Source organism: Schistocerca piceifrons, chromosome 1 (genome assembly GCF_021461385.2).
Source record: "Schistocerca piceifrons isolate TAMUIC-IGC-003096 chromosome 1, iqSchPice1.1, whole genome shotgun sequence".
NCBI lineage: Eukaryota > Metazoa > Arthropoda > Insecta > Orthoptera > Acrididae > Schistocerca > Schistocerca piceifrons.
In genome coordinates this window covers 587,121,015-587,135,098 of record NC_060138.1, presented here as the reverse complement: position 1 = coordinate 587,135,098, position 14,084 = coordinate 587,121,015, and the positions used below count along the sequence as shown (strand labels likewise).

The following is a 14,084-nucleotide window of genomic DNA, read 5'->3' as shown; positions in this document are numbered from 1 at the left end:
ATGCATAGGGTGTGGACTCGTATGTACACTTTGGATTGAATGGGTTTTGATCAACTACCTAATTTTGGCTGCCTGCATCCAACGGGAAAAGAAATATTAGGTGTGTAGATCAATTTGTGTGGGACCGATGGCCGTAGCAGTCTGGTCCCTTTAATCCCACAAACCAACCAATCAATTTTTGTAGTGGCGTACTGTAGTAGTAAATGCTACATGATTCCCAACGATGCCAGACCACGCTTGGGATACAAGCAACTATGACTTTCGCTGTTTACTGTTGTGTTGTTGTCATTGGTTCGATTTGTCTGTGTTTGGATTTTTGCGTGGGAAATGGGTGCGTGGGTATTTCAAGGCAGACTTCATATGTGGAGCACGGTGCAAACAGCAGGGATTCCGTCATTGTGATGTGGCTGCAAGTTGGAGGTTTTGTTCGGGAAACAATGGGTATGGTGATTTAATAATTGGTGTTATCTCAGATGCGGCATTTCGCGAAATACAGCTAAATCGATTCAATAGTGACGGTTAACATCCGAATTTGTACGTCTGATTGTCCAAGGAACAGCAACCAGTTTATAGAATGAAGAGAACGAACAAGAAATCCTCCAAACCCCTTGAACGGGTAAGTAATGTCAACTGTCAACCTGGACATGATTCCGTTTCTGTGATGACGCCCATAAACACTGCAGATGTGGACTGTGTTAGAAGAAAGTGAACGTCATCGAGGACAAAGATCCCTAAAATTTCGAGCAAACAAAGCCTTTGTTGTTAGAACATGTTGTTTATATCCTAGTATTTATGCATTTAACAAAGTGATTTCATTTGACATTAGAACAACGTGCACACGCGACTGTACGGTTAACCCCAGTTCTAGGTACTGTAAAATGTTTTTTGAATCACTGTAGTAGTGAAGTGCTTTCAAAAGATTTCCAGCGAATAGTGCGTTCTTGCAGTGTTCGTAACTTCCGGTTATGCATTAGGCCTAATCAGTTCATCTCGGGGTAACAGTTGTATGTCAGTGGAACTTTTTATCAGCAGTCCGAATATAGCTGCAGGTGCCTGTTCTTTATGAATTGACGAAAATATAATTCCCTCAGTGAAGATTTTTATATTATACCAGGTTAGTACATTGTTAAATAAGTCCGTTTGCTTCGCGTAATGGATAGTTAATATTTCGCCGACACTACCGAGATGCAATCGCTTTCAAATGTTTGAGCTTCAGCTGCAGGGAAATGATGTACAGCTGTTGTTTTTGTCGAGATGTTCGTCGACTGCACATGTAAATACCTAAAAATATGTACTTGATTAAACAAAGAAAATTGCAGCTATTTCGGAAAGATGGTAGCAAACCTCAAATTTTCTTGAAAGTTCTCGTAATAATTCACACTACATATGTGAAAGGAATATTGGAACCATTACGTTCTCTTTTAGGACTGGAGGTTCAAAGTTGAGTTTTGTGCTTCAGTGCATGTTTCTGCTCAGTCTGTCACTGGAATCCTTTTGGAATACTTACTTCTAGCTACTTCTTGCGTATATTAGAAACTGGTCTTGCAAATATATTTGGAGGGGGGGGGGGGATGCTCCTAATCAAAAGAGTATTCATTGTTACAATACTTGATTATTTTCTCGAAGAAAGATTAATATATGTGTAAAGCATATGCTTGAAAAACACTACTGCCATGTCAACTCTGTGTTTGTGTTTTCAGTGATCTTCTTCCCCATGTTGCTCAGAGCCAAAGCATGGATGATTCCTTCGAGAAAGGAATGACCCATTTCCTTCCTCAACCAGAGCTTCTGCTCTTGTCTCTGATAATTAGGAGACATCAAACCTATCTTACTACCTCCTTTCATGGTAAAGAGGATACAGTATTTAGGGATGTAGGTAATTGTTTTCATTCAAAAATACCAGTGGAATTGAAGCTACCAATAGAAGCTAAGCAGCAGCTATGTAATGGGACTGAGGAGGCAGCAGTTGTTTTCAAAGTAGCATTTCCTTTCTAATTTACGTGATTCAATTTGTCTGGTATAAGCATAATGCCATTGAGCAGTATAGGCATAGTCCATATCAATTCAGGCAGGCTAGGAAAAAATCTTACCTTCATAGCTTTGGATGTTATTGAATGTAGCAAAATGAAGGACTAAGTAAGGAACACCTTTTTTTGTTTTCTCCAAAAAAAATTTCTGCTGCGATATTCAGCTCTCCAATGATGACACTGCGCATAGGCCTACCATTTTGAAGATGTGAATTTTGGAAATAATTTAAAAATGCTGTATGTCTGGAAAAGTTCTGGATTTTTTTGAGAGGTAATTGCTTTACGATTACAAAGAACTCCTTCATTTGGACATATGTGGTCAAAGTTCTTGTACTACAGTGTTCTGAACTTTTTTGGCAATTAATGGATATATATATATATATATATATATATATATATATATATATATATATGAAAATGCCAATCCATAGTTTTTTCTGTTGATTAATACCAATAGTTCTACATTCCCTGAAACGGAGAGCTTCCACTTTTAAGATGAACAGGTTTTATAAACAATTGAAATTTTTGCCATAAATAAAACGTGTTTTATTACGACGTTATCACATAGCAGGCTCATAAAAATCAAAATCTAGCTTTATTTAAAACATAATTTTATTTTTGAAAGCTGAATAAGCGACTCATTTTTGAAACATTTTAAATGGTTCCAATATGTATGTGAAAGGTCCAAAGACTTACAGGTTTCAATTTATGCAACTTCTGTGCTTTCTGTTTTGTACTGAAACTAGCCAGTCAATGAATTAAAAAATGTGTTCCACTGCTTCAGTATCTTCGTTTGATATAAAGTGATGCCTTCCTATTGATCCGATAGAAACTGGAGCACTTAAACAGTTTTCAAATGTGAACAGGAAGTGTGCACTGACGGTGGTGTTGCTGTCCTTCAGCTGGAAATCTGTATCCAGCAGCAGGTTTGTGTGGTATCATAAAATTCACTACAATTTCGTTTAACTCATAACTGGTGTCTGTAATCTCTGCAATCCACCAATCACAATCGTACACACACGCCACAAACATTCACCTTCTCAGGTTGTGAATCTGAATATTACCCTGCTGTTTCTGAGGTGTTGGCCAAATGAACAAAATTTCTTCTTTCTTGCTCTTTAAGTGCATTCAGTATGAGTTTGCCCATCACTTTGAGTCCAAAAATGTATCTTCTGAATTCCTTTCACAGGAGTAGTTTGTTTGGACCATTCTTCTTTTTTCTGCTCACGGAATTCTTCGATTTACTCTTTGGACAATAGAATGAGGGCTGTGGATGTGTAAGATTTCAAGACTCTCGTAAAATCGTCAGTATTCTGAATCGCAGCTGTATTTGGCCTGGAAAGATTGTTTTGTAGCATGGTGCTTCAGCAGGCCTCCTATACCATCACAAGACCCCTTCCCGTTACCAGTTGCACTGTATACCCAGTCAGTTGGCACAAGCAACTTACTCAATTCAAACTGGAGGTAACAGTTTTTAAAATGACTAGGAGCACCATCTTCTCTGCCCCTGTTTGCAGTTGGATCATTTTGCGCATTGCTAGCAAAGCATTTGCCAAGTCATGTCCTGTGTCATCATTTATAACTGCGACACTTGTGGTCTTGTTTTGAAAACAAAAAAAGTCACTCCTATGAAAATTGAAATCTGGTCATTACTTCAGTGATACCCTTATACTTCTTGTGGGAGAATTACGGACCAGTTCTCAGCAAAATTGCAGTGAAGCACTAAACATACTTCTTCAGCCTGTACACATCCTTTCACTTTTGCAATATGTTGTTGTTGCAATTTCTTAAGCTGTTGTTGCATTACTGCTTTCATTGACCATTTACCAAGTTCATCAATGAAACTGTCAAAGACAACAGGTTTCTTAATTAGTTTATTTTCCTCCCATGTTGCGTATGTAATTTCTGCAGAGTAATCTCCTACATCTTCCAGGCCAAGTGTCTGTAAACACAGCCCTCCCTTTCCAGGGCAATCACCACATTCTTGAAACAAACAAGTCTCTCGCTTTACATCACAGACTGCTAATGACTTCACACACCCAACCAAGGTGTCGTATGTCACGTGCTCCAGTAAGTTCTTCAAAGTTACCACACAAAGTTCAAAATTTGCGCAGTACACACATAAACAGATATCTCTAGGTGGGTATGGAACTACCCAATTAGTTCATAGTGCATACGATTTTGATCTTCCAATATGTGAAGATGTATAGTTGCTCGTATAAACTAAAAAAGTTTCTTTAATACTGCGAGTCATGTGCCTCTTTGCTTTCACAACTTTTTGACCTTTGAGTGTCTCTCTTGTTCGCACTCTGGCGAAAACAGATAAAATGACTGCACTATTTGAACTTGAGCTGCTTCTACAGGATTGTCTTCCAAAGACTCCTTTTACAGACCTCACATTTCTTGATTTGTCTACTATGTACTTTGATACCACTACACACCGTCAGGTGGCTTGTGGGGTACGGATGTAGTTGTAGATACTGATGGAACATAGTTCAAAACTGTTTTCTTTGAAAACGTCGCCTTTTCACTGTAGGATGCACAGTATTCAACAGCTGAATTGATATTTGTGAAAAATTCCTGGCAAGAGTGCTTTGGTTCATTTTCTTCTGAAGATGAAATTTCTACTTTGAAGAGTGTGATCAGTTTTGCTGTAGTGTATTCGTCCCTGGCTGTAGTAATTTCTCTGCGCTTTCTTGATGCATAGTGCTTATGGCTCGACTTCACTGCCCACAGTTTCTTAACAGGACTGACACCTATGTATGTAGTTGACTGATTCAGGGTATTTAATTCTTCCTATATTGATGCAAAATCTACATCATCTGCACAATGGGAGGCTTCATCTTGTTCAGGTACTATCATAGTCGTTATTCTGTCAAAACATTTAGAACACAAAAAATTGTCACTGAAAATGTCTTCACTTTGATACGGAGTCTTCAAATGAGAACACTTATTCCCAACCTAAACATAGTCTGTTTTTTTGTCTTTATATATCACTCTTTTATGGATATGCAAATAGTCAGCACACTCCACTCCCCTGTGGCCCCAGTCAGCAGACATTTTAAACGGACCTTTTCACAAAACACACTACAACTGTGTCAACTGCCAATTTCCTAACGAAAACACAGAACTCGCTCTATGGTCTCAGATTTCTTAAAAGCCTCTTCAGTAAACAAATTAACACCGAACAACTACAGTACAGAAACCTGTAATGAAAAGAAATGACTGCTACAAAGAAAGTGACAAGAAATAACTGCAACAAATACAATAGAAATAAACATCGTAACAAAGAAATTAGTAAGAAACAACTTCAGTGAAGACATACATTACCCTTGAAAGTTAAAAAAAAAAAGATTTTTTAAAATAAAATCTGTCCAACTTAAAAGTGAAAGCTCGCCTTTACAGAGAATATAGTACTACATGGTACTAATTAACAGAAAAAACTAACTTTTCTGGATTTGCATTTTTGAAAAAAAAAAACAAAAAAAAGTGACAGTAAAAGAACTTTGACAGATATGCCCAGAGAACACCATTGTAATCATAAAGCAATTATCTTTCAAATAAAAAAACTCTAACAAAATATCTGGAACTGTTACAGAGATACAGCATTTTAAAAAAAATTCCGAAATTCGCATCTTCAAAATGGTATTTGCGTTGTCAACTCTGGAGGCCTATATCTCGGGGCAGGAATTGTTTTGAAAAAAACAAAAAAATGTTCCTTTTGTACTACTGAATTTTAACATACGCTAACTGCAATAACATCTGAGAGTAGAAGGTAAACCATTAAACACCCCCCCCCCCCCCCTCCCCCGCATGAAGTGATATGAATTATACCATAGTGACCGTTTATTGTTACTGCAGGATGCAGATTAAGTTTATATGATTTGCTTATCTTCTCTTAATTTGTATTTTGACTCATTGCACATCCCAGATGGTTGTCTTTGATGGAATCTACAGTATATTGTATGCCCAAACAAAGTTGACACTCGACGCAGTGCCTGATGGGTGCGACTGCAAAGGCATTTCCTGTTTACAGCTGCTCCCATCAGCCAGCGCGCTGAGTGTCAACTTTGTTTGCACGTACAATAGATGAATGAATTACTATATAATACAGCAACTGGTGCAACAAGATTTTACTTTGACGTCATGTTGGCAGCAACTGTGGGCTTCTTCATCAGAAAATCCAAACAGTTACATTTAGTAACCAATGGACAGGTACTTCATAAGAAGATTATATTGAAACCACTTAAAATTACAGTTATTGGAACTGACATAAATATTGTAATTGTCAGTAAAATTATAGCTAAAGGCATATTACACTATATGCTGCTAAGGGCTGTGAGAAGAAACAGGCACTGAATGTGGCTTCAGACTAAGCTTAGTCACCTCCAGCGACTGTTTCCACGTACCGCCCTTTGCGATGTATCATGTGCTACGCCATGTAGCTACAATTTTATTGGCAGTTACCTACTTTGTCAGTTCCAATGTCTGAAATTTTATATGGTTTAAATATTATCTTCTTATGAAGTATTTTATACAACAAGAAAATTTTGCTCTTAATCTGTTCATCTTTTACTACATGTAATTGTTTGGATTTTCTCATGGACACACATTGTCAGTGTGAAAACCAGGTTAAAGTAGAAACTTATTGCACTATTTGGCTGTATTATACATATCATATTCTTGTACAGTTGCCACCTCATAGCTGTCCTTAAATTTGTAGGAATAAATGAGTAGCCTAAATAAATATGAACTGCATGGAACCGTCGGAAAGGGAGAGAGAAATCTCTTAAGTCAAGGTCTCTTTACTATGTCGAGGTAATTTGCCAGTCTTACTTTGGTTTTCAAGAGGACTGCATCGTGGAAATGATTTCTTAGACATTTACCAATGACTTAATGTTATTTTAAAATTACAAACTTTGTTGTTTGGCTTAATAAGAATCTGGAGTATACCACATCTCCTGCACGTGATCAATGTTGTAATTATTTGTGAACTATCTTAAATTGGCATTACAGAAGCATCTGATTCCACTCATCTGCTTTGACCCATGACGTGATCAGTATGGCGGAAATGGTTACTTCCAATGTATATAGACTGATGACAATGATGTCACTACATACACAAGTGAACAAACAAGAACAAAAATAAAAATGACACAATAACATCTTACTCCAAAAATAAAATGAAAGTAATGGGACAACTGCAGAAAATTGAGGTGGTTTGGGCTGGGACAAGCTACATATACAACAATAGAAAAACACCACTCCATCCTAAAACAAATAATATAAAAAAAATATTAAATTATAGCATTCCACTATACCAACAAAACCATAGGAATTGGACATTTCCCTTGACCTATATAGCTCAACTGCAGCTATCAATACCAAAAGACCTATATCTCTGAAAAGTGGAACGAAAACCCCAACAACTCAAAAGCACACACACCCCATATTCACTACATCAATTAAAACGAAACTGACTTATCATAAATATACAACACACAAAACATCACAATTACTACACAATAAAACCAGAACAAAAATTACTTACGAATAAAAGCCTCCGGCAATACCATCTAGGTTGGCCAACGCATACACAGGTGTGTACATGTGCTGACAAATCCACATATACATGTCCCTGGCCTGAGCTGGCACAACTCCTGTCAACCTCATGTTGTTGCCACAAATGTGACACCTAACATATTCAGCAATAAGACCGAACATCTGTGGAAACTATATGACAGACATCACATCACCACCTATCTCAGAAGGTAATGACACCTTCATGAACTTCATTGTCATATCCATAACTAACAAAAAAACAATTAAAAAATTAAGACTTCCTTCCACACAACAAACACCAATTATTCAGACTTGGGGGGAGGGGGAAAAAAACTCCAAACACATTAACAAAAAAAGAACCTTAATCACTTACTGAAAGCACTTCCACAGTCCACGTTACCGCATCAGCTACCGAAACTCAAAACCAGGTCAGAACACTGACAACCAAAATTGAAAATTAACCCAATTCCATATGTTAAACTCAGCACGCTCACATCCACCACCAGAGGACACCATCAAATACAACAACATGAAGTCTACAAACACAACCAACTCAAAAACTCCGCACCGTAATGACATCTCTCACACCACCACCAGTACGTAAAAATGGGTCAAAGCCAACACGTGGAATTGGACGCTTCCTTTGATTCCTTAAATTTATTCAGTGATTGTGCATGGTAAAGTTACTCTTAAATTGTCTAGTACTATTTCATTTATGTGATGTTCCAACTTTCCTGTAGCAACCCACATTACCTACAGTTTGTCCACGATAAGTTGATTCACATGGTGGCTATAGAGAATGGCAGAATGCCCCAGCATTACAACTGCAGAGGTGATAGTAGTAGTCAGAGGGAGGCAGTGTTGCTTGCTTGCTGCATTGTTGGGGTCATTATCCTGAGCAATGTGCACAGTACAACTTTTTAAGTCTTTAGGAAGCTTAAGGTTGGCACTGCTCGGAGATAGATGAATATCTTTCAACTAGAGCCAATTTTGTCCACTTCTGGCAGCACTCATAAAATCATCAAGGTCATGGTGTCATTCCATGTCAAATCATCCAGGTCATGGTACCCATGTATGAGGTATAATGTTAAAACTTCGTGTACTTGTTTGATATATAATATCATGGATTTTGGCCAATTTTTATAATAGTATCTTAATTATATTCATAGTAATGAAATCAGATGTAACATGCTGCACAATTCATTTGAAAACTCTAAAACTAATTTAAATGACCACAGTTTCCATATAAGTTTTTATAAAATTATGGAATGTGCAAAAAACATTCATCGCAAACTGAGGTTTAAAATAAAGTAAAAATTATTTTCAATATTCCACCTTCTGTAATGCAACAATTTTTTTAAACAAGCAGCACACATCTTACGGAAAAAATGGAAGATGAGGTAAAGAAGCGGTTAAAATATTTTATTTAGAGAACTGGAAAGGGGACAAATAAGCAGAACCTCTGTTAAAGATGTATAATAACAGCCAGTTTAGTTTGTCTTTTAACAGGATAGATTAAAAAATGTGGCTTCTCACTATCTAGATCCAAGCCCTTTGAACATATTATTCAGATATGTCTTTCACCAGAACCTAATCACTGCAGGCAAACAGTCTCAACTTACATATTAGTGCAATAATTACAACCAGTTAGGCATATCATAAGTCAGCTGTGAGCCAGTTTTACAGTAAAACCACAAAGCACTTAGCAACACTGTGATCAAAATATGACACCGAAACTGCTATCACAGCTTAAGTGTTTGGCTCCAGTCTGAGTTGCTGAAAGTGGTTAAGAAGCATGTAGTTCCAGTAACAGTTCTTGCAGGTGAAAATGTGCAGAAAGACAAGTACAAACTTCAGCTGGCTACTGGTTTAAAATAAACAAAACTGACACTTGTTTCAGGTTGTCTTGACAAAATTGAAAAATTGTGCAGCGCTAAGTATTTGTCCGTGAAACGGTCTTTGCAGACTTGCTTTTGTAACAAGCCTATTCAAAGTGCTGCCAATTCCATCACAGGGAGATTTACCATGGCTTGTTGCAAAAAATGACCAAGTGTGTTTTAGTTCTGAAGTCATGTAGTTTTTGTACTGTACAGCACAACTGTCTTTGAAATATTCAGTATCACTTATAGGCAGTTCAAGTTCTTGTTCCAAGAACTGCAGTAAAGTATTCCGAGTTTAATGAATCGTGGCTGCATTTTGAATGCAGAGACTTTGAAATTGAAAACTTTGGTCTGTCTTATAGTACACACAACTGTCATTATTCCAGTCATAATCTTGTGCTCTATCTTGCACGCCGAAGCCGAAATTTTCACTGACATCCATCAACATTAAAACAGCCTCTTTTTGAAGAGTTTCTTTTCTCATTTTAAAGTAATTACTCTGAGATTTTGCAATGAAGGAACGAGGTGCAAGTTTATTTATCTTCTGTACCAGCAATTCACAAATTTCTAACAGTTTACTTACTTGAAGAACCAAATTCATCCTGTCTGTTGTAACTCACTGGATTTATTGAAGTCTTTCATCAGGCTCAAAATCTTATGTCTGATTTTGCAGGTGTTCCTGAAGTAGTGATGTAGGAGGATATTTGTCACAGGAACATAGCATACAGGTTCTGTAATCAATTGCAAGTTATTACTCCCATAGGATTACTTTTTTTTTAATGTTAATGGCATGTAGCAGCAATGAGCAAATGTAGAAAAGCCTACTATATTTTCAGGAAATTTCTTTTGTGTAGAGAGTACAGGTCAGTTAGCTAACTTAAAATCTGTTGTTTCTGTTCATTTACATTTTTCCTGATGTCACTTTGTCTTTCTTTCGTGCCTTTATTCTACAGTTTTCATCATCCAAATAGAAATTTTGTACTCTGTCAAAAACTGTTTTCTGTGGTAATCATTTCCCTTTTCTGTTCAGACATAATAAAAATTCCCTTTGTTTTCAAAATAGTGCATGTCTGATGTACCAAATATTCAGAGACTTGAAACATTTCACATACTTTTTGTGGAGCCCAAGCCTCTGACATAAAGAGTCAAAAATTGCTTTTTTTCTTGATTATTGGAGTGTTTCATTTTCTCTTTTATTTGTTCCATTAATTTATCAAAACGGTTTTACTTTCGGTTCACGTGATAGTTATCATGCTCATATTTCTTTCTCAATTCAACACTGAATAAACGTGAAAGTTAGGCAGTCTCAAATTTGTTTTCTCTAGTATCATTGGTATCCTTAAAGAATTTCCTTTCTTATAAACTGTAATCTTCCTTCTGCAAGTTGGGCATAGCTTTTCAGCAGGAAATAGAAAGTCCTTTCACTCTTAGTTCCTTTGCTTGCTGTGATGTCACTTCACACAAACCAGAAGACACCATTTTTTTGTGACACCTGAAAGGAACAACCCATCACTTTTTATGTGGTGAGAATCTTAATAAGTATATTCCTTTTTGTTTAGAACATAAGTACACTTGATCTACTGGCAAAGATGCAGCACCACAGTGCCATAATAGTAACTCCAACTCCTCTTCAGTTAGCTCAGAAATAGTTGTCACGGGAGCATCACATTCATCTGCAATGTATCATCTCCGAGAACATTCTCTAATTGCGAAGTCTTCCATTATTTACCCTAGAAAAGATGGGGAATATCAATGGAAAATATCCAAAATTAGTAAAATAATATGATAGTAATTTTTTCAGTCTGTTAATGAAAGCTTTGAAGGATTTAAAATTATTATAAAGACAGAGGAATGTTGCCATATCAAAGAGGATAAATGGCATAACAATATTGTAAATTTAAAACAAGGGAAAAATCCCCTAACTTCATAACTGGACTGCTTTATTATTATTGTTGATGAGTGTCTACTGTTGGTAGATATTTTCTCCCAATAAAATATTTTTACACAAAACTCGTGATTTCTTGACTCATGATAAAATGATTTAAATAAACTAAGCTAAACTGATAGAAACTACAAAAACTCAGGAATCATTGTACTTCAGAACATACATTACAGAGGATCTTATGTGGGAAATTTTTAAGTAAAATGAAACCTTTGACAGTTAAATATTTTTTAAGTTGGCAGTTAATAACTTTATGTAAAGATCAGAATAGATAATATCAGGATATTAATGAAATATTGAGTTAATTGTATATTGTCCATAAATTATTTACTGCAGTCGACAGCTTTTTTAGGCATTTTCAGTATTGCCTTTTATTTCTCCAAAACAGTTGTTTTTTCTATGGTGTCTATATTGGTTCTTAATGACCCTGTAAAATCTTGAACAAAATCCAAAAGAGGGAAGTTGGAGAAAAGTAAATTAATTTGTAGGCTATGGTTTTATGTCATCTGTATAAAAACAAGCAATGTAAGACAAAAGAAACAAATGTCACTTTCAAAACTACAGTATCCTCTTCCATTGACAGATAAAGCTTTCTAAAATATGGTTACAAAATGCCCTAATTTATTCTTATCATAGTGTTGCAATCATTTAACCAAATGCAATACAATTTTGGAATCTGTCACAATGGTTCCTAAATTTTTACAACACAAAATTTGAAAATTTCCTCTGAGGGTAAGGTCTCATTTTCTTAAATTTCTGGATGATTTGACACGGAATGAACCCAGGATATCATGGACAAAGAGTAGATGGCCATTTGGTTTTGTGTACCATTATATTTGGTGCATTAAACCACAAGAGGGCAGAATTGTTTGTTCTGAACTGACAAGTCTCTTGACACCTGATTATCATTTTTAAAATGCTGCTGCCTCTGATTTATTTCATTTGATCTTTTGATTTTATATGCTAGATATTGTAATGGAAGAATTCAAGTATGAATACTTAAATACTCAGTTTCCAGAAAAAGCAAATAAGTACATTCTAAGATAAGTGGAGGTGATTAGGAAATCTGCATAACATTTGCAATGTGGCAGTGTGACATACCCCTACATGTAGGATCTTGCATTGAGGCTCAGTCTCCAATGACATTGAGTGGATGAGTGGCTGAAAGTGTGAGATGATAAAATCTAAATGGTGAACTACTTTGCTACGATGTACATACTATAGCTACTAAAATGACAGGAAGAGATCTTAACATGTTTGTGGATAGGACACTTCTGTTGATGTAGGATCCTAGCTCTGTGAGAGGATTCACCAGTACATGGTGCTTGTGGTATATGACTGTCTTTGAAAGAGTGTACCTAGTGTACTAGCAAGAAGACAGGCCATAATATGGCTTAGGGATTCTCCTTTATTTTAGATGATGACACCAGCATTATCTTCACCTTAATGAACGCACACTGACCTTTTCAATGAGCTGGACAACTTATATTTAGTTACAAATCTTTAATTGCCTGCACTGTGGAAGGGAGGTGGCACCTGGACTGTTTGTCCATGATAAGTTGTTGATTTGCGTGGTGGCTGTTAGGAATGGTAGGACATGTGCATCGCCTTCATATTTGTACTGCTGAGGTGAGAGGAACTGTGATGGAAAGGTGGTGTTGGCTGCTTGGCACAGTGCTGGCATTGTCCTTAACAACGTTTACAGTCATATTTCACATCTAGGGGAAATGTAATGTTGGCAGCACTTGGAGATAAATGAATGTCTTTCAACTAGCGCCAATGTTTTCCGCTTCTGGCAGCATCAGTACAATTGTCAAGTTATCGTGGACAAATAGTACTTTCTGCTTCACTCCTTTCTCTGTGCTGGTTTGTGTGTGAGGTGCATGTTGCGTGATTCCATTCCCATCTGTCTCCATGGAGAGAGAGAGAGAGAGAGAGAGAGAGAGAGAGAGAGAGAGAGAGAGTGAGAGAGAGAATGAATCAATCCCATCTTGTGGATGAATCGCCATTGACAGCATCACATACTACTGCTGTTACCCAATGAAATTCTGCAGATAAATTAGGAATTTAACTCAGGACCTTGGTGCTCAATCTGGTGGTCATGAATTGTAAAATATTGAATGGATATTGTGGCAGTGAAGAGTGATATGCACTATAGCTCAAGGTCTAGGTTAAATTGGAAGATAGCTTGTCAGTTGGCAAAGCAATGAATGTGCCACAAAACAAAGTCTTTAAAATGAGGGTTGCAGTGACTGATCTATAGCATAGCTTGTAGTTTTAACTTATGTAGGAAGGCTATAGTTCGAAACTTCCTGGCAGATTAAAACTGTGTGCCAGACTGAGACTTGCAGTGCTTGGGACCTTTGCGTTTCGCGGGTAAGTGCTTTACCACCTGAGTTACCCAAACACGATTCACGACCTGTCCTCACAGCTTTACTTCTGCCATTACCTTGTCTCCTACCCTCCAAAGTTCACAGAAACTCTCCTGCAAACCTTGCAGGACAAGGACTTCTGTAAGAAACGATATTGCAGAGACAGGGCTTAGCCACATCCTGGGGGATGTTTCCAGAACAAAATTTTCACTCTGCAACGGAGTGTGCACTGATATGAAATTTCATGACAGATTAAAACTGTGTGCCAGACTGCAGGAGATCTTCTGTGAAGTTTGGAAGG

At 36.9% G+C, this 14,084-nt stretch overlaps 1 protein-coding gene across 6 annotated transcripts in view; it reads left to right on the top strand.

The window, feature by feature from the left end:
• Nucleotides 1–290: 290 nt before the first annotated feature.
• LOC124802797 (histone deacetylase 6) overlaps nt 291–14,084 on the top strand; it is a 345,030-nt gene continuing 331,236 nt past the window's right edge. For 3 of the 6 annotated variants that reach the window (XM_047263842.1, XM_047263812.1, XM_047263803.1), the window contains exon 1: nt 291–616. In XM_047263842.1, coding sequence (XP_047119798.1) covers nt 575–616 — 42 coding nt within the window. In that variant the 5' untranslated portion in view covers nt 291–574. Of the gene's footprint in view, nt 617–896; nt 1,115–14,084 lie in introns of those variants that run through there. The other 3 variants (XM_047263833.1, XM_047263826.1, XM_047263818.1) reach the window with 2 other exon arrangements.